This window comes from Diaphorina citri, unplaced genomic scaffold, assembly GCF_000475195.1.
Source record: "Diaphorina citri unplaced genomic scaffold, Diaci psyllid genome assembly version 1.1 scaffold712, whole genome shotgun sequence".
Classification (NCBI taxonomy): Eukaryota; Metazoa; Arthropoda; class Insecta; order Hemiptera; family Psyllidae; genus Diaphorina; species Diaphorina citri.
The window spans coordinates 29,072-56,777 of NW_007378145.1; the positions used below are offsets into that span (position 1 = coordinate 29,072).

At 33.1% G+C, this 27,706-nt stretch overlaps 1 protein-coding gene and 2 non-coding genes across 3 annotated transcripts in view; 2 read left to right on the top strand and 1 right to left on the bottom strand.

The window, feature by feature from the left end:
* The first annotated feature begins 6,498 nt into the window (after window positions 1-6,498).
* Window positions 6,499-6,570, top strand: Trnad-guc. The gene has a single exon. It is a non-coding gene; the product is annotated as a tRNA-Asp (tRNA).
* A 383-nt stretch (window positions 6,571-6,953) lies between these two features.
* LOC103511406 (tachykinin-like peptides receptor 86C) overlaps window positions 6,954-27,706 on the bottom strand; it is a 78,429-nt gene continuing 57,676 nt past the window's right edge. Inside the window, exon 6 of the mRNA XM_008476131.2 lies at window positions 6,954-7,154. Coding sequence (XP_008474353.1) covers window positions 6,954-7,154 — 201 coding nt within the window. The remainder of the gene's footprint in view (window positions 7,155-27,706) is intronic.
* Trnad-guc lies at window positions 8,880-8,955 on the top strand. Its single transcript has one exon. It is a non-coding gene; the product is annotated as a tRNA-Asp (tRNA).

The following is a 27,706-nucleotide window of genomic DNA, read 5'->3' on the forward strand; positions in this document are numbered from 1 at the left end:
ACATTTTGTCAAATCGTTATTTGTTCAGTCTGCAGTACGTTCTGACCCAACAGTTCGATGCCTTTAAATGGGGATAGTAAAAAAATCGGGTGCAATAACATACCTAATCCAATAGACAAAATCCATTCCATTTTATGCTCAGTTAAATTAATTAAAAAAAGAAATCCTGTTTCCACCAATGAACTAGATCCACCTTTAAATGCATTTTATTAAAACTTACTTTTGAAAAAGTGTGAACAAAAAGCTGTATTTTTATTATTAAATTTAATGAAAATATCAGGATTAACTATAAACTATGAAGGAAGCTAATGTTACAAGTTACTTATCTAATGTTACAAGTTACTTATCTTTTATTAAAGAAAATGTTTATCAACCACTCAACCTTCACTAATCCAGTGTTACTACAAAATAAATATCTTTCCTTTGACTCAAATTTATGTTCGGTGCTACGATTCGAACTCCAGTCTTCTCGGTTATGAATCCTATGCCTTAGAAACTGCCCTACTGGGACTGTTCAAGCAGTTAAAAAACAAAATACCTATACTTGTCGCAAATAATATTATCTACCTACTATGTTGAAAAAAAAAAAAAAAAAACTTTCTCTTTTTTTTAATTTTCCCCAAAGGGCGGGAAACTTTTGCTCCAAATTTCCCTCGTCTGAAATGGAAGGGCTATGTCACGCCTATAAACATGCCAAAATTAATCCAAATTTCCCTCGTCTGAAATGGAAGGGCTATGTCACGCCTATAAACATGCCAAAATTAATTGGCCCGTTCTAAGAACGGGGGGGTTGGATGGAAGAGAATGCCCTAGGAACTAATCCCGCCCCTGAGTTAGGATTTTTCAGTATTTTTTTTCTTCTTTTAATAAATTATTCAATTTTCGTTTTCATTTGTTAATTTCTTATCATTTTATTATTTTGTTTTATGTACCTGTTTGTAAATATTGTAAAATTCTAATAAAGTGTTATATAATAATAATAATAATAAGAACATCAATTATGTAGCTTTCATGTTTCCAAGTATCAGTTCACCAATCGCGTCAACCCTTATCGAATTTGAAAACGGAAAATGTAAACACTCTTTGTTTTTCCCTGCAAGGTTTTTATTGCGAGCTATCAAAATTTTAAAGCAGTTTATTTCAGGCACAAGTGCATGTATCGCATGAACTTGTATGACTTTTGCAATATACAGGATCTTTGCAGACATTTAAACTTAGATGTAGTGGTCATCAAATGTCAAGCAAAATTTTGTCGAATATTTTCACAAAATAACAAAATCTTTCGAGAGTTTCACTTGACAGACAAATAAAATTGAAAATCTTCATGTTCAAAGTTAGATCTCACTTTGACCGGTCGATTATATTAGAATGAAAAGGGAATAAAATAAAACTTAAAAACTCTGGCTCTAGGTGTCCAAATAGTTTAAAAAGCTTACAAGCAATTTCACTAACTTCTATATTCATATCTATTACAAATGGTCTTATATCTTGATTTCTAAATGAACTTTTTGGTACTGTTTCCAACGAGTAGACACACAGAATTCGATATTGGAACTCTGGGTCTCTTTACAACTCATAAAGACCCAGTACATGAGATGTAGACAAATTTAATACAACATTATATGCCATGGTTAACGTAGAAACCTGTCACAACATATACAGTAAGTTGTCAACGACAGAAAAATAAAGCTGTTTTCCGAGAATGTTATGTTCTTTATTGGGGGGCACACCATGATTACAATTTTCATACTCGCGCGTGTACACGATATAATGCCTCTTGTGAACACATTCTACTCAGGGTCCATTTTCCCCAGCTCTAATTTCTGGGAAATTCTAACCCTTTTGTCGAAGTTTTGTATTTGTTTTGGTTTATATTTTAAACAACACATTCACGTCATTCTAAGTTATTTCTCTGTGCCCTGTGACCCCCCTCCATCTACGGAAGAAAATACTGGCCATTATTTATTTTACTGCTTAGAAGTTTTTAATTTATTTTACCAGGAGAGCCGTCTAAACAATCTTGGATAAACGTCAGCATTGTAAATTATAATTTAATAAAATAAAGAAAATGGGTATAATAATTTGTTAAAAATGTTTTTTGAGTTTTTATGCACGACTGATTTTTTTCCCTCCTTCAAGAAAGAAAAGAAAATCTGTTATTATTTTGCCAGAAATTTCCTTGAAAACTAGGGTTTATCTCAGAAAATAAGGTAGGTAGACTTCTTAGAAGTCCGCTGCCCCTGTACTTACACTGATGAAAAATCGCTAAGTTAAAATACCTTTATCTTCTAGATAGACTTTTGGACCTTTAGGTTAACAATATTTTTGTCTATAATTTCTAATACCTACATAGTAAAATTGCTGTGTTATAGGAACTCAAGCTATAAGTTAGGTACTACCTAAGCATTTAGGAAAAATATCAGAGTGATTTATAATTTCTTATGTCTGGGCACGTTTTATATATCCCGTATTTACACAATACTAAAAAAAATACCGAGAAGACGCATGCACGTGGATGAAAGCTAACCTTTTTTTACCACTTATGTATAATTTTATATACTCGTATTGTTTGTTGTTGTTTTTAGTCCGTCCTTCCTTTATTATTACAATAGTAATAAAAAAGGTATAAGGGACGGACTATTGTATTCGCTTCGGTGTCGGTCTGTCTGTCAGTCTGTCCCCATAGAAGGACTTATCCAAACCTGTTTTTTTTTTTCTTCAGAATTTGCTGCAAGCTACAAAGGGTTCCTGAGGTAGGATGAACCCTCCTACATGCTATATACGTTTGTTTCCAAGACGGTAACAATAGATGTCCTTATTTCCTTATGTAGGATGGAAATTGAATTACGACCAGCTGGGGAATTTTCCGCCAAGTGAAATATAGCGGAAGTCAAATAAGTGAACAGATGAATTTATTATCCCATCCTCAAATGAAGCGTCACTGCCCGCGAACTCTTTTGAGGTTTGAAAATGTGGAACAAAGATTACGAACTTTAGCTGGAAAACTTACGATCAGGATGGAAAGGTGCTGTATTTAATTGACAATGAAATGGGATTTCCTATTCCTGCCCCCACACTGAAAGGGTAATACCTACCTAGACCTAGAGCAACGTTCTGAAAACATCTATTACTCCTGTGTGCATTTACTGTACTGTAGCTGAACAGACACCCTTTGCCACAGATGTAAGTCGGTAATTTAGGTCAAGAAGAGCTCTTTCCTAAATAATATGAGAGCTTGGTGCCGGTGTAAGAGAGAGAGAGTGAGAGGAGAATGAGAGAGAGAGAGAGAGAGAGAGAGAGAGAGAGAGAGAGAGAGAGAGAGAGAGAGAGAGAGAGGGGCGAATAGCAATTTCGACAATACGCTCTTTAGCTAGGTATTTTCTACTCGTGTTTAAATTTAAAACTTTGTTTTTCCATTACCTACTCTAGGTATGGTACCAACGTTATTCGATGATATATTATGACGTAAGTAGGTAGTTAGGTACTCTAATATCAGGACTGGACAGTGAGAGGAAAATGGTGTATTCCGTATAACTTGGAACTTTGAAGGGAATCCCAAACACATAACAATATTAGCAAACTTATAAGCGAGAACACTAGTTTCACTTGGAATCCGTATTATAGCACGAAAATTACACAAGATGAAATGGCAATAAGGTGAAGGAAAATTGGAAGGAAAGTGTAATTTAATCTAGAATTTGCAATGAAATGTAGAAAATACAATTTCACATTTCACCAGATAGTTCATCCAATTTTCAATATTTTGGTATTGGGTGGAAAAATGTACGTCTAGTTGAGGAAGTATCCTACAATTTTCACTGATTGTAAATTGAACAGGTTGAAATCATTTGAGTGGAAACGAAAAATATCAAATATATCAATTGTTCTTGTACTATAATACGAGTAGATGTACCCAATAGAAAATACATTTCTCCATTACCTCTTAGGTACAAGAAACACGGGGTTTTTGGTGTACTAACTTAAATTATATACTTTAAAAATGTGAGCATAAAATTTGTAATTTACTATCTAGGTACAGTGAAGTCGAAGAAAAGTTTGTCGTGGATTTATTTTCTTTTTTGAGACTAGTTGTTTTATTATCTTGCATTTCACAACAGTTTGAGTAAAGATAAGAACTTGTGACGGTCTGTTAAACTAAATGGTCGTTACACTTCTAAAGTGCTCTCGTGAGGCTTTCTGTCTAAAGTCTTTAATCTAAAGTTTACTGATATAATTGTGAAGTAAATAAATACATAGCCCCAAAATGCTTCAATTTGAATGTTACACAATCTAGTAAAGTGTTCTATTCAGATAGTTGAGAGGAAATAAGAGATGTAAACAACTGTAAAAACTCAAAGGAAATAACTACTTATTTGTTCAGTCAACTGTAGATATACGGCCCTTTACGGAGCCTTCAAAAACTCAACAAGTTCCTTTGAGTGAATTTCTATTATACGTTGACCTTTTCCACCTAATTTCAGCAAAAGTGGACCAACCGTACGAGTATTATCCTGGGGTTTACCAACTCGGGATTCAAATGAAACGAGAAGTTAATACATAATAGTCAACCTCGCATTGAACTCAATCCTGAGACAATCCACGGTGGTAAAAATCCACCTTATTGTTATTGCCAAACGAACTGACAACTGCAAAACCACCCAGTTATAAATGAAACTTTCTGAGGTCGTCCAATAAAGCTCTAAGCAGTTAAAAAGCTTCTTTTGTGATTCTATGAAGTAGGCATATCACGCCCTCCCTCGGGAGCCACTGGTCGTTTCTCACCTAAAATAGAATCCATTCCCACTTGATCTCTTTAGAATAATTTTTATTCCCTAATCCTTTTATGAATTGAAAGTCGCACATAATCACTTAAGGGTAAGACCGCTTGTGACAGTTGCTATTAACACCCTCGTGTCTCTTCCCATTGTTAAAAGGGGAAAAATAGAAAAAAAAGAGTTCAAAAAACTCTCATTCTCTATTCTTTTTTCCCTCTTTTATTCGAGAGGATATTTGACATTTTTTTTGTATTCAGTAGAGTTCAAAAAACTCTCATTCTCTATTCTTTTTTCCCTCTTTTATTCGAGAGGATATTTGACATTTTTTTTGTATTCAGTTTGAATGACTAATGAGGTAATTAACATTTCTCAGAACCCCATCAAGTGGAAAATTTAGCAAAAAAGGGGAAAAACTGTCTCGTGTGACTTTCTGGCAAAATTTTCATTTTTCAAGAATTCACGAAATGTGTCTGTCTAGGTGGCACCTGTTTAGGGCTTGAAAACTTGAAAAAATAAAAATGTTTAAACTTTGGTTAAGTGACTTTTCAGCCCTATCCCAACAGGATAAAAAAAGATAATGTATTCGAGACAGGATAAGATAGGTACCTACCTGTGTTTTGAATAATTTGTCCTCAACAGCAAGCCATACCCCGTCCATTTCAAAATACAACTTTCCACTTTAAGAACACCGCTTGTGGAATTAGTCAAAACGTCACACGATTTTGAATGCACACAGTTTGAAAGAATTTAATCTTGACCTCCCATCTCTAAACTCGTATACACATCTCATTACCCATTTAGCCCGCAAGTTGATTATCAAAAGAGGCATTCCCATAAAAGCACTCAGATAGGTAGTAAACGTCCCTGCTATAAACTTTGGAAGCAGTATACCATGTCCCTGCTATACTTTCTTATGTGAGGGAAAGTCTGCTCCTTAAAGTTGACGTAATGTTTAATTTATTGCTCCTTAAATTTGACGATCCTTCAAATTGAACACACGGCTTTTATTGAGACACCCACACGTGAATTTTGCCTGAACATGACTACAACGATGGAATATCGAACGGTCTTATCTCATAGTTTATTCAACCATATTGTACCCGTTTGTCCTGGCGGGGACATTTTTTTCCACCATCTTTTTTTTTTTTTTTTTTTTTTTAATTTTACTCTCAATATTCAATCAGCGAGACTGATGTATGTTCGAAGCTTTTAGCTGTAGGTTGATTTTATACCGCGTTTGCGACTGATTTGTTGAGGTACCTACCTACAATCTACAGCTACTGTGTACCTCAGAGGTTAGAAAGTATAGCTCCACTTTATACCTAGTAGGCATACCTAAATCACCTATAACCTATAAGCAGGTCCCACTCCCACATGACCCACATGCTATAAATGTTTGCCCCGAGAAATTAATGAGTTAATGTTTGTATACTTATACCGCGTTTGCGATTGATTTGTTGAGGTACCTACAATCTACAGTGTGTACCTCAGAGGTTAGAAAGTATAGCTCCACTTTATACCTAGTAGGCATACCTACATCACCTATAACCTATAAGCAGGTCCCACTCCCACATGACCCACATGCTATAAATGTTTGCCCCGAGAAATTAATGAGTTAATGTTTGAACGAGTCGTTATGAGTTTGATGACTCATGTTTTGTCTCTCATGTAGTTTGTTTCGGTATGTTTCATTATGATAAGATGTTACCCTCCTTCTCACCAATCCTCGGTAGTATAGTGGTCAGTATCCCCGCCTGTCACGCGGGAGACCGGGGTTCGATTCCCCGCCGGGGAGAATTTTTTGTAATTTTAATTTTGCCCACCCTTGTTTTAAACCTAAAGAGGTTTGATAGATGGAAATGTAGGTGACTAGGTGACTACTAAGGTCTTATCGTCCCGAAATCGAAGAGAAGAAAGTCGGTAAGAGAAAGCCAGCCGTCCCGAGTCGAACCTTATCTGCCTAGGACAAAATTCGCTCCGGACGGTAATCGGAACCTTTACCTGGCGCTTACAAAAAGTCCACTCCGAGGCTTAGGTGTAGGGGCAAACAGCCGTGCAGGATGGGTTAAGCTTCTACGAATCTATACCGCTTACAAGGTAGGCGCGCTACCCTCCAAGATAATTTAGGTGGTATTTTTACGGTTTTATTCTATCCTATTTTATTCTATTCTATTCTACTTACTTTGTATTCATCCAGTAATAGATGAGTGGGTTAACCATTGCGTTGGCCATAGCCAACCAATAGAATGCCAGGTACATGTGCTGAACGTAAGTCGACTTCGAAATGGCATTGTTGTGGTAGACCAGAATGAAAAAACCGTGGTAGGGGAGCCAGCAAATGCCAAAGATGGTGATGATAATCATGAACATCTTCACAACCTGTGAACAAAGAAAAGTGCGTTTAAACTACGATCCACATGAACTAGTTGACTGAATAGCTCGAAACACTAAAACACACTGAAATTAAAACCGTACTGAAATATAACATGAAATTAATAGAACTTGGAAATATGTAACTAACAGTTAACTACGAGTAGGTATGTTGTAGTTGTAGAATCTGTAGATAATTAATTACCTATCATGGTTTTTCTTGAGAATCTTTGTGTTTTGTCTAAAGTTAATCTTATACCTAATTCACCAGCCACTGGACCGTGTACACTTCAGTGAGCAATTGCAGCTCTAAATCCCAATTCGAGCATTTTTTCATTCCTTTATCCTTAGAATTCGTTGAAAATAAAACAACTTATCCACCGATATGTGCTGGTAGTTTATGGCGAGAAAAGTTAGAAAAACTATTACCTTCTAGACAAGAGAAGTTCAAAGCATCAGAATGCATTTCATCGAGCAAGATAGCGTTTCCAATATCGGGAAATTCGTGCCAATATCAGCACAAACTATGTACATATTTATTATTTATTCAGTGCAGATGAAACCCTTCTTATTCACTATATTATTCTTCAACAGAGAAAAAAAATGTTCGAAAAGATGAATGAAAATTGTATAGCTTCACCACTTTGAGGAGTGTGTAAACTTTAAAGTTATCGAAAGAAATGTGGTGAAAGGGTGGCACATGACTTTGAAAAGTGGATCAAGAACAAGTGAGCAACCTAGAAACTTACTTCTCTCATACGAAGTCACATGGAGCTGGGAAAGTGTATGTAATTATTTATTAGGAATTAAGCACTTGTATTTAGGTCTTAATAGTCACTCTTTGAAAAACTTTCTGGCGTGACTGTGAGACGAACAACTTTGACCTTGTTTCGGAGTCTGAGCAGAGTTAATAGAGCAGAAACAAAACTTCATCATGCTTTAAGGCCCAACGTTGCAGTCAGTTTATGCTCGTTATAATTTAAAATGATCTTGTATCTGAATGGTTGAGTGCTAGATTTATAAAGTGAAAATGATATTGGTATACGGACTATAGGGTGAAAAACTACTCAACACAGCCACCTTTGGCACCCAACAATAAAAATATTCATTACTTCTCACATCTTCTTCTCCTTCACCCTCTTCTTCTCTTTATACTTCTTTCAGATAAATTTCAACTAGCTACCTATATGATCTTGTTTCTGGTGGTGTGGTGGTCAAGATGCTCCCATGGTAATCAGGAGGGTCTATTTCTTGGCGGACCCTGTAACTTCTGTTGCACTTTTCTCCTTGTAAGTTACTGGTCAAGGGGAGGGTCAAAAGATCAAAAGGATACGTAGGTACCTACTAGCTACCTAGATTTTTTTTTTCTTTGTGCAAAAAATAGGTATGTGAAAAATTTTGTTTAGTTTTTAACCACATTATTTTGTGATGGTATTATTTTGTGATGGTATTTATTATTATTATTTGATGTTTTTTATGATAGCTCGATATAATTTCGCAACAAAGTAGTCTAAATAAAACAATGTAGCTTTTAGGAAAGGGTTTTGAAATTACCAGAGGTTAGGTGCCCAGTTGCCCACATAATATTACGAGTATGTTCAAGTCACCATTCAGATTGTTCTGTGCATGACTTTATGACTCATTCATTGATGTTTTTATAGTCTCAATTTATCTTAATTTATTTTATAAATACAAATATTTAAAATTAGATGCTATGACAATTTCTCTCACCAATCCTCGGTAGTATATATAGTGGTCAGTATCCCCGCCTGTCACGCGGGAGACCGGGGTTCGATTCCCCGCCGGGGAGATTTTTTTTTCGCCAAGTTTTTTTGCCTCCGCCGCGCTAACCATTACATCCCTGAAGGGTTTAAAGTTTCTTATAATTAAACCTAGTTCGACTTTCGAGGATTATGAGTTTGAAAACTAATATTTTTCTCAATTAAAAAATCGAAAGAGAGATATTGTAGAGTGACCTCTATCTTTTCTCTCAACTCCTTAAATTTCTATTTCACGACTTATAAACCCTCTTATTAATTTCTCATCCTCTTTCCTCCCCTCTCTTTCCCTTTCCTCTCTCTCCCTCACAAGTTAGAAGGTGAAAGAAACTCTTATTTATAAGACAAGTGTGTTAGACTTTCTCCAATTTTCAATTTAATTTTTCTTGGAAACCGTCCAAATTTTTGATAAGAACACATTGAGACAAAGGCATTGGTACTTTTTTACTTTCTTTTTACTGCTCATTCAATTTTTATTATCATAAGAATAAAATACTGTTCTGATTTAATAAAAATAATACATGGTGACTTTTTTTTTTACTTTTCTACATCTACTATTATTTATCGGAGGTTAATGTACCTACCTAGATTAGAGTGGGGAGATTAGGAATTTTTAAATTCCTAGTGCCTAGGTATCTTCTTGGTAAATTGGTAAACATCTCAAAAACTTTTTTACATTGGCTGGCTCACGAGGCTGAGTGTACCCCGTATTTCAAACTTGGCCTCTGGCAGATAATAATGATTTTATTTTTGCGAACAATGTTTCAAGGCCAACACAAAAGGAAACTTTTATACCCCATTATAACATAAAAGAATACCTACTCCCTAAGAAACTAAATTTGAACATTGAATACATAAAAAGTACATAATACAGACAAAGTAGGTATTTGGTCAAGAACAAAAGGATAAGAACAAATTCCCATACAATGTTCGCCAAAGGTTCATAGTTAGAAATGAAATTCCTTAAGGATTAGATCAAAGGTATAATGTTTCAATGTAATGAGCTTTCCCCAAAGGTCGACTTTTCTCCTAGGGAAAATTACGTATAGAATGTCTTTATTAAAATATTTGTTCAAAGACAGTTTGCATATTCGGCCACGGTGTGGGGTATTTTGTGGTGTGCCAAATTTCTGCAAACATTATGACTAGTGACCAGTTTACAGGCAGTGTATACTCGTTAACATAATCTGTCAATATTGAAAGCCTTTGCAATCCAGTCTTGGCTACTTACTTACCCTGTTGTTGTAAAAAAAAAGGCTCTTCTTCAGAAGCAATTTGAAAATTGCTCCTAAAAAAACACACGATCAGATAGGGATATAGGGGCTTTACTCAAGGCCTGAAATTTCCATAGTATCCGTGGAACAGGAAACTCCATTAGGTAAGGAATTTCCCTAGGTTTTTTCAAACCTACGTTAAAAATAGACAGCGAAATTTCATTTCACAAGCAGAGTCGAAAACTACTTGTTTGAGTCGAAAGCCGAAAGCTATCGCAATCATTTCCGGACTGAAATTTATTAAATTTAAGCCATTGAATTTTCCTCGAAACGGACTTGATGTTTTTGTTTTCATCAAGCAGCAATAACGAGTGGAGAAGATAATGGAAAATGAAAATATTTATTTTTATTATTTTCTCGCTTATCTTTTGTGCAATTTTATATTTATGTTGTATTGAGAATCGGTTATTCTTTTTTCAGCCAAGACCCTCATGCATTCTTCTTTATTTGTTTTTTAGCAACTTTCCCAGAATAAATGTTCGTAATATTTTTTATTATTATTTTAAGTCCTTTGATTTCTCTCCATTTCTCATTTTCTTCTGAAATAACTCTTCTTTTCAGCTCTTCTTCTACTCCTTCCCTTTATTTTGTAAAATGTACCCCCCATAATGTATCAAATATATAAGACCTTGGTTAGACTGCGGGGGAAAAGGGACTTTTCAGTCCTATCCCAGCAGGATAAACAAGGTATATTCTATTCTATTCCTTCCCTCTCACATTCACGTGTAGATTGAAGGATTACAACATCAATAAATTCATTTTATCAAGTAATTCTGCATGATTACTTGTAAAAAAAAGTCAAGTATCTCGCTCCTTTCTGGATGTGGAGGCAAAGGCATTTTTTGACATGTTCGACAAATTTAAGTTTTGAAGATGAAAAAATTGTATTATTTCAATTTAATAAATACAACAAGCGATAGCTTGAAAGTGTCTGAGAGGGAAATTTTTTGAAGAGTCATTGTCATTATGAATAAGATAATGACTTTTCCCCTGGAATTTGAATATCTTATGTCGAGCTTTCAGTCTCGAATTCCTGATATGGAAAAGACAAAATTTTGTGATGAATTCTTCTGAGTTCAAGAGTTCAAGTAGATTTAGATTTGACGTAATGACGTAAATAATGTCAAAAACCTTGTTTTGCAGTTTTAGTTTTCAAATATTATGTGTACTTTCCAGTCATAGGTATATGTAATACTTTTTACTTTATAACTTTCTAAAGTGACATTTATCAATGAAAAATCGTAGGAATTTCTAACTCTACACATATCAGGGAAAACAAATTTGTGTAAATAAAAAAAAAAAGGTTCTACCTCCTATGAATATTCTGTGCTGTCAGTGCAGCTTACCTCATTTTCAAAGGCTTGCAAAAAATGTGGACAGATGTTCTTATTTATTTAAGAAATAAATAAGAAACAGAAAATCTAACAATTTCGCATTGTGAAATGAAAAGTCATCTTTGCTCAGGAATAAATACTAAACCTAACAGACAATTGAGACGGTTTCTATTACGTAAAGTCACATTCCTAGGGGAATTCATTTTGAGAAGGCCCTAGAGATTGAGACAAGATGGCTGTTTTATTTGCCCAAGACGTACGCAGATGGCAAATTGAAATTAGTCCCATTTTGATGATAATAAAATTACCTAAGTACAAATACGAAGGTTGACTCTTAATGACCCTTGTGTTGCCTGAGAAATGGCCTATTATCTCTTTGTGAGGTATTTTGTATAGTGTGAATTGAGGAATATTTGTGACAAGCACAACACACTTAAAATTCCATACATACTGAAGGTTCGACACAGGAAAATGACCCTAACTACAACTGCAGCTGTTCTTATGCTAGGAAAAAACGAACCGGGCAAATATTTCCTTAGATACATAATTATCTATTGGGTAGTCGTATTATTTTTAACAATATTTGTTTGATAGTCAATATCAATTTCAGAAAGGATAAAAAATGAAAATTTACAAGAACTCTGTGACGTTACTGGGAATTGAACCCACTTCTTCTCTATATTCAGTCTCTCCTACATTTTCCTCTTTTTTAAACGAGGGCCCTCAATCCTTATCTGACGGAAAAAACCAAGACATTCCCAGTTCTTTAATTTCCTTTCAACTTCGCCTTCTACTTATCAAAGTACAAACGTGAAATTTTTTTGTTCATTGTCTTTCTTTCCTAGTTATTTAACTATCTTTGTTCTAAGTTCATTTCTCCTTTTTTCCGGTTATGAGAAGTTTTTTTCTATGTTATCTTGAGACTTGTGTTAGGTATGAACTTTTTTTTTGTTTTAAAAGAGAAATCCCTGTTGCTCTTGGATTTGCAATTATAATTCCGGATTTGATTTGTTGGTGGGTAAAAAATGAAAAGTTTCTCAACGTGTCAGCTGTAATTATTTCATAACTATCTACTTGGGGTTTTCAGCTTTGGTGAATTCATCTGATAAAACTTCATTTTTCTCTGGTGAAGAGAGTTTCATACTTTTTTCTATCTACTGACTCTACCTTTTGCAGGTATATTACTTGTTTGTCTTTGTGTAATATCTATAAATATTTTCCATTCTTTTCCTTTCACAAAATGAGTCGTCAAACTTTTGAAAAAAAAAAAGAGGAAAAAATGTTGTTTCCCTTCCATGTTTTTCAAGGGCTAGAGGAAGCACAAGAAATGTAGGGTCAAAAGTACTTAATAAAATGTTATCCTGAAGACAAATGGTCTGAAATTATATAACTGCACAGAACAAAATTAATGGAAAAGAATCTCACAGAGAGCGAATTTTTCTTAACCCTTCGTTGTTCTCAAACACCTCACCTTAAATTTCAATTCACAAGCTCTTTTTTCCCCCTGAAAGAAATTAACTTGTAAACCTAATAAAATTGGTTAAACTGGTTGACTAAGCAATTTGATGGGTTAATTTTTTCAACCAATCCTTAATTTAAATACATGGACTAAAAACAAACCTGATTCAAACTCAGATTATAGGCCATGCTAAGTATCAAAGCATATCTTCGAGTCCATAAAGGGTTATAATTACGTTTATTTTTTATCTTCTAGCTCAAAGTATGGTTTTTATTTCTATTCACACCAGAAGTGTACAAAACAGACCATGTCACAGTCTATTCGTCTTTTTAGAATTTCAATTTATCTTCCGTTTGCCTTAAATATGGTTTCCTTGTTCTCTCCTTAATTTTCTCTTTCATCTTTTCTGCAAACTATGATTTACTTTACTCATCTCGTAATTATGTGTTTTGAATTTTCATCCCAATCCAATACTAATCCAAGTTTCAAATATTGATTTGTTTTGTGAATGAAGTATTAATGGAATATAAGTAAAAGTTTAGACAGAAAAGCCATAATTCATTACGTCAACTGGACGAAAACTCGAAAAGTAAAACTTTATTTTTCCCGGTACTCGTAAATCAAGGTACCTAACTATAAACTAACATCTGTAATGCAATATCAAGATATAACTATTGCAACTAATATCTGAAATGTATACGTAATTCACAACCGTGTTCTTTTACTGATGGAAGTACGTTGAGAAAAAAAGTGAATTACTAATGTTCCAGTCCTCTAGAGTTTTCCTTTGTAAACCTTACCAACGTTTCATGCGACATGCAATTAAATGCATGTAATATTCAATCATGTGCATGTAGAACAAGAACGATCCACTTTGTAAAGGTGCATGGTGCCACAGGCACTTTATGTCGTGGAATCTAGATATAGCTGAAGCTTTTGATTTTTTGAAAAACATATACATAACTATAAACTATAAAGGTAGGTAACTACCTACAACATAACCATTCCTAGAATGATTATTTCCATTTTGTGGCATCAGTTTGTTTATTTATCCATTTCTGATTTTATCATATCCTATTTTCATGATGTTATAAACAGTAAAAATATTTACAGTAAAAATATAGACATTTTTCAGGAACGAACGTAATGATTTTACTATCAAAATCCCACGATTCTGTTATTTCAATCATGTGTGTATTTTATTTTTCATTATCATTTGCTGTGATATTGTATACTTTGATGATTATTATTATTTTATTTTATTTATTATTTTTTTTTTTTTTCACATTAACTCCATAATCATAACGTACCTCCTGTGCGTCTGAAAAACGACAAAGTAGAAATCCTCACAAGAAACAAGAGGATAAAAATTTAATAAGAATAAAAATTTAATAAGAAAAAAATAAACTGTGATTTTAATTTTCGAGATGCTTTTCCCATTGTGATAATAAAAGCTCGGATTTTATTTTTGTGGAAGTAAAGAATGTCCACATGCATTGTTGTCGGTTGTGATATCAAAAGTGTCCTAGTTCACACTCAGTTTTTTTTTTTTTTTTTTTTTTTTTTTTTTGGGGGTTTTTAAGGTTTACAATTCCCTCTTAATTTGATTTTTTTTTTTTTTTTTTTTTTTTTTTGTGTCGAGTTTTTCAAGGTTACAATGCTCTCGTACATTGAACATAAACTGTAATTTTATATTATTTAAGTAAGTAATATAGTAATGGTTATATGATTGGTAAATATATCCCACAGAATGAGTATTGTGTATCTAATTTACATTAGATTTAGGCAGAAATATAAAAGGGAGAGAGAGAGAGAGAGAGAAAACAAGATTACCTATCTCCCTACCTACCTTACATTATTTACTTAAAATAAAACTTTCAGGTGGAACCCAGCTGTATATTTTTCAAATGAAAAAATGTAGGTACAAAACAAAATTAAAGAAAAAAGAAATTGAAAAATTGTTCTTCGTAAAACTTGAGTTTCAAAAGTGGTCAATAAATTGAAAAAAATTGTCAAAAGAAAGGGGAGAAGAGTGGGTTGTAGAAAGAGATATTTAGAGAGAGACATACAGAGGGAGAGGGAGAGACAGAGATAAAGAGCGAGACAGGGAGAGAGAGAGAGACAGGGGGGGGAGCGAGAGAGAGTTGGGGCCAATTGAATTTCATATTTTATTTTGTGAAATTTGAATACAAAATGTCACTGATGTATTATGGAGGGGGGGGGGGGTTAGGAAACGGTACCATATTTTTTTGCTAAAAATAAACTGTCCAGTGAAGACAAAAAGAAGAAGAATAAAGAAAAAAAACATCTTGGATATACCTATGTATTTTCATTCTTCTGGGAATTTTAGGTGCAAGCTTGGGAAATCAAAGAGACAAAGTATAAGAAATATGTGACGAAACTATCGAGTGCCGTGAGGGATAGTGTTAGAACAAAGACTTTCTGTAATGCCAAGAATGCACTCTTTAGCACTCAAGAATGCACTATTTTTGTACAAGTGACAATCTTTACTTCAAGTTGAAAAATTGCCAGTGGAATGACTTACGGTGAAAAGGTTTGGTTAGTTTTTTTACATATTTTTTTTATTTATTTATTATTCTTATTTTTGCTCACTAGAATTGAAAAATTACTTGATAATTTCACAATAATATAGTAAACTTCTGGCCTTGCGAACAATTATTTCTCATCAGTTTTTATTGGATTTATCAATCTCAGTAGGTACTGTTGTGGATAGCAAAATGGGCTTTGAACCTAAAGGTTTGTGGTTCGAGTCCCCAAGACAGTCCCACAATTGATGTAAGTGTATTAATTAGAGATAAACGAACATTCATGCATAACACAACTGAAACTCCCTTCAGTATTACATATTTACTTTAGTCTTCATTCAGACATAAATAGGACAGTAGCTATAGTTTGACCAGCACCTAATACCTTTTTGCACAAAATCTACACCATCTGTTCCAGAAACGAGAAGAATGGTTACCTTCCGATCTCCTAATAGCAACTGAAATTGATGAAAAAGGATTAAAAACAAATTAAAATAAAAGCATGCAATATACTCCACATGGACAAGTTGTATACGCTTGACCTAAGCTTTTTAGATTCTAATAATGTGGCGGATTAACTTGTTTGGGAAACAATGTAAAAATGCGGAAAACACACATCAGAATGTCAAAATGTTACATTTTGAACGGGGGAATTTATACCTGTTGTACGTGAACATATCTGTACAATACCTGTTGTACCCAAACATGACGAGTAATTTAACTCCTTGACATGTTATGGTGGGTATTTGAATATTTCCTGCATTTCATCTCTCATTTAAGGGCATTTCTCATCCGCTTTCTCATTTTTTATGACTAGCATTAGTGTTCCCACGCTATACCATTATCTAAAGCTTGCATACAGGTGCAGCATAAAGGTTAACAGGTACCCCTCTACACGCGTTGGTTATAAAGTAAAAATGCTGAAAACACACATCAGGTATAACGAAGTAGGTAGGTATAACCTACCTACTTGATAATCATGGAATTTTAGGTATTTTAGAGGAAAAATCACTCTATTAGCGTTTATGTGCATTTTGACGTGAAATCTGACGTCACAACTACTTATTTGAACTTTTTCATTAGATCAGCAATTAAAAATTGAATTTTCGACCTTTTAAAGTTACTTTTTCGGAGTTTTGACCTCAGATTTAGATTTTTCACAACATTTTACGTAGAAATAGCCCTTTTATTAATAATATTTTCCCAATTGCAACTCCTCCATTACGTAGGTAGCTCTACCTACCCTGTTATTTTCATTTACTCGGATAGCCAATGTATCACTATAGCTAGAGATTGTCCAAATCAGAGCATTGACTCCGCAAAGGACCATTTGGTAAATCCCTATTTCTACATACGAGTATTTATGACACTACATGAGAAATCTCTCTCTTTCTCTCTCTCTCTCTCTCTCTCTCTCTCTCTCTCTCTCTCTCTCTCTTTCTCTCTCTTTCTCTCTCTCTCTTTCTCTCTCTCTCAAGTTATTCATAGAAAATCCCAAGTCTCAGGGCCTGTAAAAGTGATACTACGTATATTTAAACAAAAGGCCTGAACTGAGAAGGAGGAATTCAAATTGTTTCTCCAGTGTCTTGACAAGCTAACTACTTGGAATCCACTCTGATCAATTTCTGCCATTTTTCTTCGGTGACAACCTTTGAGTATTATTTTTTTCTTTTAGTTTTTCTCCTCTTCCTAGTTTTTCTCCTCCTTCTTCTTTTTCGTATTCTTCTTCTTTTCCTCCTCCTTCTTCTTTTTCGTCTTCTTCTTCTCCTCCTCCTTCGTCTTCATTTTCTTCTTCTTACTTCTCTTCTTCTTTTTTTCCTCCTTCTCCATGTTCTGCATCTTCATCTTCTCCTTCTTATTCTTCATCTCCCGCCTCTTCTTTTTTTTCTTCTTTATTTTTCTCTCTCCAATATCATCCCTTTTATCTCTCACAGGGTTGTAGGGTTGTTTCTAATCATGTTACTTCTTTCTCCGAAGTGAAAGACTGCTCCTTTCTCCTTTTGTGTCAAAGTTTGTTCCTCGTCCACTTCCTATTTCTGTTGTTCTACACCCCTCAGTGATTGTAGGGGGCACCTGCTGGCTTTTGCCACAACTTTTTTTCTATTTTTCCGTTCTCAATGGCATTTTCAAGCTAACCTCTTATGAGCCAGTAAATGATAGCTTAATGAGTAGATCCCATTAGGTGCGCTAAGCTTCACGAATCTGGGTATTTACTTGCTTTTGTGATCTCATTAAAATACATTTTATGAACATAGTAAAAATGTACCTATAAGTAGGTAGGTACGTAACATTTTCAATTTTTCAACTATGCGTATGATGTTATAATCAATGATGCAGCAAATGTGAGTTTCCTTCGTAATTATTTTGCAACCTTTACTTTTTGCTCTCTAGTTTGGATTAGACGAAAAAAAATAATGACTTTTTAATTACTATATTCAAGAGAGATAAATTCAAAATATTGTCTAGAGCAGTTCGTTTTTTCCTCTTTCCTTGGTTACTTCCTTTTTTCCGTCGTTGTGGTCTTTCGTATTAATAAATGGTCGAATCATAGATACTGCAGTCGACCTTGTGTCGCAGTCGTTGTATTGCCAAATTCCGGTTTGTCTTATTTTAATCTAGCAAAGGAATTTATCTCTAGCAGTCATGATAAAAATCTGGAAAAGTTTTTCGAGGTTACCTAGATTTTCATCGATGAAATTGTATTTCCCAATCTTCTTTTGCGTCGGACATTGAAATTTCCTCAAAAACTTGACCAACTGATAATGTGTAAATAGGGAATGTGAAATTGAAAGTACATATGAGTTGGAGGAGGAGAAGAAAGAGGAGGAGAAGAGCACCAGCACCCTGACTTTATGACAGAAACCCCTATCCCTGTACCGTATATCATTAACCATTTTGTTACATGAATCATTCTCATAAGGAACAGATAGAGCATATAAATCACGCTCTACACAATAAATAACGTGTATCGTGTATTGTATTCTCCATGAAACAAAATAAATACTAATATCCTCTTCAGTGACAGATTTCATCAGGTAATGAAAATATAGCTGAACGAAGAGTTTAATTTAGTTATTGCAGTTTATGTAATAACTGCAGCCTTTTAAATCGTTCTGATTTGGACAGCATTAAGCAGAAAGGAACTAGCCAAAAGAAACCAACTTTTTTTAGGGGTTCTAAACACAAAAAAAAAAAACAAAAAAAAAAATTGCATAACTATTGGTTATTGTCCTTATGATCGAAGGATTCGAAGGTATTTTCATAGAACATAATACAAAAAAGAGTCTTCAGTGATCTTAATTTATTATCAGAAAAAAGCACTGAACAAGGGGAACTGGGAATAGATAAAATTCTATCCTACTCTAGAAATAGATAAAATTCTACTCTAGTTTGGAAATAGATAAAATTCTGTCCTCGTCTGCATATGAAGAGCTTGAAATGCATGATGATAATGTAAGGATTATATTTTACAACGGTATAAGAAAAAAATATTTCACATAAAAATTCAAAGAACAGCATATTGCAAAGTAGTAAAAATCAATCCTGCAGAATATCATCATGTCATTGGGAGCAAACACCGTTAAATTTGTTTATGACAGATTTTACGTCTTTGAATCCCATCTATACCGTCTCGTCTTGATAAACACGAGTAAATAATATACAAACCTGAGGGTCCTTGAGTCCTAGACTATTTTTCCAAAAGTCTCTGAAGAAAAAAAAGTGGAATTTTTCACAGGGGTTTCTGTCATAGTTCTTGTTGAATTACCTAAATAAAATCAAGGCAAAATTATAAAGAGTCCAAGAAAGTACGTAGCTACAAGAGGTGGTTATGTTCTGGGTTAGGGTAGGCTTTTCTCTCTTTTCACAGTCCTGTCAAAGCCTAACCCGGTACATAACCACAACCACATTATTGCACAATGTACGTTATGTACCTCAAAACATTTAAAATACGATGCTTATCACAAATCAGAACGACTTATTCAAAAGGTTGCTGTTATTACATAAACTGTAATAAATAAATTAAACACAATCATACATTTTCATAGCTTTTCTGCATAATACCCATAATTCTTATTTCACGAATTTCGCAGGAAAAGAAAATAATAAACTTATTCCCGCAGTAATATTTTTATTTTGCTGCTAACTATATTTCCCCCCTTAATATAGTCATTTGTAAATTAATTTGTGTTGTGTTTGTATCCCCCCCCCCCTTGAAATTTACACTACCTTATATTTTAACTTATAACAAGTTTAAATGAGAAAATTATTGTGGTAGGTACCTATGTATGTATACATAAATAATGAAGGTATATTTATTTCTAACTTTTCCTGTTCCCCGATTTTTACAGACAAAAAAGAATCATCTGTCTGGTATCACAATATGGTTTCCTATTGCTAAACATCAAAGCTCGAAGGAAAACATAAGTCGAAGAAACCATTTTTATATACCTACGTTGTATAGGAAGGTATTAAAAATCTGCAAAATACATATTTGAACAATATTGATTTACTCATACCACTGAAAGGAGAAAAATCTGTCTTTTGCATAAAAAAGTAATATATCTAACCAATGTAATAGGTAGTAAAAAACGTTATAACAATAGAATAAATGATGAAGGAGCGGTGAAATATTTTATAGATCCTTTTTCTATTGAAAATAAGATGACCTTAAACATTTTCTTCGTAGTATTGATGTCAATGTTTGGAACATTTCTATACCCGGAAAAATGCTGTTGACAAAACCTTATAACAAAAGTCTCTTAATTGAATGAGGTATTGTATGGAAGAAGACTAAATTTAAGCGCTTCTTTACAGATTACAATGATTTGTAATGCTGCATTATTTGAGAATATTTATTTTGGTAGGTAATACTATTACCTAAAAGCAATAAATCATAGCTAATATGCCAAGAGATATTCTACCATATTGTTTAGAATACCAAGAGATATTTTAAACAAGGATCCTGCTTCCTTCATACGCGAAATAAACCTCTCGATTTCCCTAACCCATTCATATCTTCAAATAACACATTTTCCTTCAAAAATATAAAGAAAAAGAAAATACTTATATGAGAAAAAATATATCAATCACTAATGACACAGAAATGATTTATATTCGAGATAAAATTTATTGTTTGACTTCTCACTTTTCACACAAATGTAGGTATTCAGTATTCGTGAAAGTTTTTCTTCCTTCTTAGATTCTACGAAATGAAAGCAATATTTCAGTTTAGAACCTAAAAACTAAAAAGAAAGGTCAAAATTTAATACAGAGTGTTTCAAAAGTCCGGGGACCCTTAAATATTTTTTGAATGGCTAAAGATGGGAACCTGAAATTTGGCATATAGTGATCTGGCTGTTGCGGGGCCCACTCAGCCTCGTGAGGAAAATGAGTAGCCATGACATATAAATGCGCATAGCGACCGGTGCCAGCATGGTAGGATTTTAGGATTATTGAGATATTGGGAAAAATCCTACAATGCTGCAGTGAGCACCAAAGTTGTGACATAATAACACAAAGAAACTGCATTAACATTTACATTTACATAACACTTTTCCATTATTTATGTATGATCGCTTGTTATTTTTGAAATAGATATTTATTTCCTACTGGTAGGTACTCGCTTATTATTAAAGTTATTTTCTCACTAGGTAGGTAATACCTATAGGTAAATGCACACATAAAAGTTATGCATTCTAACAAATTGTCAAACTAGCATTGTATTCCTGTACCTTGCAACGAAAAAACTTTCCTCAGGGACCTACCTACATCATGCTGAGTTAAAATTGAAGGATAGAAAGTAACAAAAAAATAATAATAATAAAATAGATGCTGGAAATAAATGCTCAAGGTGAGACTTATTATTTTTCAGACGAAAACTGTGGATCTCATTATAATTTTAATGGAATATGAAAGTTAGCAATAATGCGAAAAGATACGAAAGCTAACTTCATGACCAAGCTGTCGCACATAAATAAAAATTATCATTTTGTTTATGTAAGGTGATTGTAAATTTTGTTACTTTAAGGACTTACTCTTCAAAAGTAGGTATGTCTGAAAATTTTCCAAAATATGAAAATTGTATACAAAATTGTTAAGAATATTGTTAACAAAATGTCGAACTTCGTTCGAGATTGAGAGCAGATAACAGTTTCCAAGAAATTTTCACGTTCATCAATAACACTCAACAAAAAATACCGTTTCGATTATAAATTCGAAAGGGCTCATTAAATGTACCTATTCCAGGAAAATAACTAATCAATAAAATATCATTTTTGCCCAGGTAAGTACGTAGAAAAATGCTTACTGCCAGTATTGGAAATAGGTACGTACAAGTATGACGCATAAATATTGAAAGTTTGCATAAATTTTTAGGCATTTAGGACTTTGAGAGGTGGTCTGATTTTGATGTCCCCCCCTCCCTAAAATATTTTTTGAACGGTATAAGAATAAGCTATCGTAAAAATAAAATGAAAATAATCATAATTAAATTTGTACCTAATAAATTGAATTGAGCATCTCTCTTTAAATGGAAATATTGTTCAATTGGGCAATTGGGCATACTCAAGAACATAATAACTATCATACCTTTAGTGTGCATAGCTATTTAATTTAAGTGCTTGTAGGTATTATTCTATTTTTATAAGCTTTTTTTTCTCTGGTGAAAAGTCAGGGATAATCTTTTGTGACATGTAAAGCCCAGTCATAATTTTTCATTTTCATAATGGACAAGAAAAAAATGTTTAAATGCTTCCCACATTTGGAAGGGGGGAAATCATACCCTCACTTTTTCAAATAACACGTGGAAATTCCTACCACATTATTGATATCAAATTTCCCATTGTACAAATGTTTACAAAAGTTGATTAAAGTTTCAAGTTATTAATTGGGTGTTTGTCTATATCTTGATTTGTTAAAATAATTATAAAATGGATTTGGTCATAATACCACCTAATTAGTGAGTTTACTCTTTTTTCTATAGGTGGCTCTTTTCAATTAAAATATTGTTCATATGAAAAACGTTCCTATGCCAAACTGTCCTGATTTGCGCGTTGTATATGAAAAGCAATGTTTTAGTCTTTCCTACCCGCAGAAAATCCACCTACATAATCAGGCCACCATTTGACTTTGTAAAGTCTAAAGCTTTGTAAAAGTGTAAACTGGAGACAAAAATGTTTCAAACAGCGGCCTCGAGGGAAATTTTTTAATGTCATGTACAAATTAAAAATACCTATTCCAACTTTTTTATAATATCAAGTTAGTTAAACTTTTACCTTCGACTTCCATCTGACCTTCGAAGGATAACTATTTTATTTATACATCTCTACCCTCTCTCTCTCTCTCTCTCTTTGCCCTTTCTTTCTCTCAGTAGAGAGAGTATCTCTCTCGCTCAAATTTCAATTTTCTATCCCAACTTGACCTTTCTTAAAATCTCACCAAAAATTCTGATGCCTAACGAATACGCATCGACAAACGTATTTTTACAAGTTGCATTAGATTAGTTTAATTTGGATACAAAGGTCTTGCTTTAAGAAGGTAAGTAAGTGATTGAGGAACGCACAAACTAAGACACAGACCACACGAGTCGTAGAAGTTATTTCATTGCTACAAAATAAAAAGGTCGACGACGATGATGATGATTTCTTTTTAACCTTTAAACTCAAAATGAAGATGAATCTGAAAAGTGTTACTTGAACCCGTACCCCTGTAACGGAGTACAAGGTTAATACCTATGTATTTTGTCAGCTTGCCATCTTCAGTCCATCCCCAAATTTCCGACAGTCCAAGATTTATTCCAAGCCAATTAACTTAACAAAGGTCATAATAATACAAGGTCATTCTCAAGTCTAGCGGTCCGGATATAAAAATTTCCATTGGTGATCTTTGAAATATTATTTATTTATGTACTGAGGGATTTGGTCAAGAATATCAGGAGAGAATGATTGGATATGAAGAAGAAATGTCCTGCTGGAAGAAATAAAAAAGATGAGCCAAGACAGGGAATGTTTTACTTAGATAACTTTACAAAGTAGGGTAAGTGTACCATTTATTCGCCCACCTAAAAAACGTACCATTTATTGGCCCACCTGCCCACATTTATTTTTCTAATTTTTTAACTGATTATAACTAACAAAACAACTTGGTTTACTTTTGAATCGATTTATTTGATTTCTTAAAAAAAGTAAAGAAAGAAATATAGATTATAACTAACAAAACAACTTGGTTTACTTTTGAATCGATTTATTTGATTTCTTAAAAAAAGTAAAGAAAGAAATATAGTAGTTTATAAATAATGAAAGAATATGAAAGATGTTATACCGAACTGTTGTTAGAACGTCGAGATACAAAAAATTCACACTAGATGCAATTTATACACGTGTTGTTTTTGCAAAGTTTCTTATTTCTTCTTCAGAATACTAATGATGATGAGTCTCGCACCATCTCATATATGATTTTTTTAACAAGTTCATTAAATATATTCTTTTACTTATTCAGACTTAAAATTCGCAAAATAAAGCGGAAGTTTTAATGATAAATAATTAAAGATAAGCCTAGTTTATTTTATCTTCATTTCCAACTTTTTAGACCAAAACAGTAAATTTAAATCAATTTTAGATAGGAACGAAAATTCCAGAACAAAGTAATTAAAACTCTCCTTTCATAAATTCCCTACCCTGTTAAGTCCTACTTCGTGAATATTTTGTAGACTGTTTTGTAATTTTTTAGAAGAAAATGATTGTGTCTCTTACTCATATTGTACTTAAGTAATAAGTATTACATTGAATTGAATTTAGATTTGTCTAAATTCAATTCTTAACTAATATGATGCTCAACTAATAATTATGTTGAAGTTTCATTACTTGATTTGAAAATTTGTTCCGATTTTCCCAAGACACAAAATAATGAACTCGAGAGGAATGTTACTTCCTTTCTTCAACAATATAATCTTTCAACTTTCCTGCGTAGGGTTTTCATTGGTGGATTTTGAAATTTCAGTTGAACTCGAGCAAATTTAATTTGTTACTTGTGTTGACTTCAAATTTCTCGCTAATGAAACGAGTTAATCCTTTTCGTCTCAATCCCTCCTACAGCATGAAAATATGAGTAGGTATACATATTAAGATAATAATCAGGAAAGATTGAGAAATAATTTCTGGAAAAATTCAAGCATAAACTTCCTGCTCGAGCAACTTTACCAAACATATTATTAATTATTATTATTTTGTTTTATCAGAGATTGTGGTAACATTGCAAGTGAAGAAAACAAGTTAAGGCCAAATTTGAGACTAAAGAAAAGTTTGAGATGATTGAATTTCAACCTAATTTTTTCCATGCCAATCGAACAAATTTTAACCTATATTTTTTCTTTATTTCGAATAAAATCATTAAAAAGAAAAACTTAATTTCAGTCCTTCTTTTATGAGTAGGCTTCACAGTTCACGAGAAAATAGAAAAAGTTTTCTTGAATTTATGTTTGTCATCAAGTTTTCAATATTTATTTCAAAATAATAAACAAGGCATTGTAAAGTTTTTTATGATGTCAGAATTTAATCTTTATTTTTCTTTCCAAAGTTTACTGTCGTTCAGTAAAGTAAAATTGTATATGTTATAGGGTACCTACTACATAGGTAGGTAGCTAGAACTTTTTTGTACTAGAAATATTGAAAGAAAAAATCTTTTCCTAGTATTTTCCCATTTACCTAACTAAAAAAAGACCAAATTATTTAATCGTTAATATGTTATCATGAGTTCAAGTTTTCAGGAATATTGATAATACGTGTATGTACTTATTTCATATACTTACCTGGTTTAAATGCACTATTGTACTTTGAAACTTTTATAATGGCAAAGATATCGTTGGTAGGTAAATATAAAACGAAAGCTCTACTTTCTATAATCTAAAATTTACCAACCATAATATAACTATATAAATAAGATTTTTCCATACTTCATTTCCTCAGAAACATTATTAATTTACAGCTTGAACTTATTACAATGCATTAATTCTTTTCCTTCCGCTTGCAGCATGTATATGAACCTGCATTTCCTTTGCTCGTCTTCATGAATGGGAAAGGAAAAATATAGTGAAATTGAAAAATGTAATTTCCACGAAAAGGGGTCAACAGTTGAAATAGTGGAAATAATAAATATATCGAGGAAAAATAAAAGTTTGCGAAGGTCAAGAAAAATAAAAGAAAGGAGAAGAAGAAACAAGAAGGAGAAAAAACTTCGGAATTAAAATGGAAAGAAAATTATTATCGTTCTCATTTTTACTTCCGACTTGTTTAGAAAATTCTCTGCTTTGTTATTGACTAAAATTGAATGAAATTTAATGAATAAATGTACGCTTGTTTCTTATAGTTAGAAGCCCATTACTTTCAAAAGACTCTAGAGTAGTATCTTTTTTTTATGTTTCAGTACACACGAGTAATACTATGCATAGTTTTATATCTGTAAGTCTTGTTAAACCTAAGGAAGATTAGGCACATCCACTAAAAATATGGAATTATTAGAAGCACTGAATGACGCCTTTTAAAACTCCCAAAGTGAACTGGCCCAAACCCACAATCCAAAACGGTTTTTGTTCTAAGTTTTACTTTTACAAACCTCTCAACATTTCAAAACATTGCCCTGAACTTTTGCGAGTCATCACAACAAACCCTGTACAAATTCAACAGATGGTGTATTGGGGTCAGGAAGTAGTTTATTTTTTTAAAAATTTACATGTTCAAGAGACGATAGTAAACAATATTCTTTATAACGCTCTGAAGTCTTATTCCATATTTTGCTAAATCCTTGGTGAGCACTGAGTTTAGCAAGAACACAGGGAACAAGAACACAATCGTACATAAAAGTTCGTTTAGATTCTAATTCTCTGTATCCCTGGGGATTTCTCTATCATGGGTCGGAATTTCTATAGCATATTTCATTAAAAATCTAAGGACTTAGAAATATTTGGAACGAGGTCAACTTTATATTTTCTTTTTCCTTTTTCGGAGGATAAAACATTTGTGAAGTCATCTTTTCAATTTATGAGTCTCGTCTTTTAAATACTGCCTTAGTAGTAATTTATTTTGCTCGATCTCTTAAATTAAGCACAACACATGTGGTAAGTATGTAGTTTTATAAATTAACCTTTTGCGGACAGATTCATGTGTCACATGAAATCATGGTTCCGCCATTATGGTAGGAGAAATATAACTTAAATCTGGCGAACTGCCTTAGTAGTAATTTATTTTGCTCGATCTCTTAAATTAAGCACAACACATGTGGTAAGTATGTAGTTTTATAAATTAATGGAGGTATTATTTTACTGTGGAGAACTATTTGTTTCTTTTTGTTAACATGATATAAGTAAGCTCTCGGAGGTTTAGGCTTTTATTTTACAAAGCTAAAATTCAATTTTACACTTTACAGAAGTAATATCTCTTTTCCCTCACGTTATGGTGCATTGGTAGGACAGTATGCAGTTTTATAAAAGGTAAGTATTTCAAATAATATGCTCCGTTTATACTGTCAGAGTGAGCCCTCTGTAAATCAAACTATATGAAAAATTTATTATTTTAGCTTGCATAGGTAGTAATGAATCATGGCTATGCTCCTTATTTCATAGAAAAAGTAGAGAGCATTAAATTGAATTATTATGTAAATTTCCTATGGCTGCTGTGGAGGGCAAATTGAACAAGATTTTTTTCTCCTGATGACACGTTTTTCAATTTAATTAATAAAAATGGTGAAACAAAGGTTTGAGCTATTGTCCCTGAATTTCAATACTTCTCTATCCCACTTCTCCAAGTAATGCAGGTGCTGCTGCAAAATTCATTTATTGAGAAGATACTGACGTACTATCTTTTCAAGTTGAAATACAGTGTTTATTATTATTGTATCGTCCCAATTACATTTATTTTTCCAATCGTAATTTTGGCGCCTTTGATTGAAACTGTTAACTCCATTATGATCATTTTGAATGACCCTCAGATTTGATATTATTTTCATAACTGCTGGTTTTTATTATTATTGGTTTCTCAAGGAATTCTTGATTGATTGAGTGTGAAGACGGAGCAGGAATGGTACAGTTGGAGAGTTGAATAAAGTAATACGATGATTTCTTTCTTGAAAAAAAAATTCTTGTCCCAATTGTTATAATTTGTTCACAATTTTCTTTACTT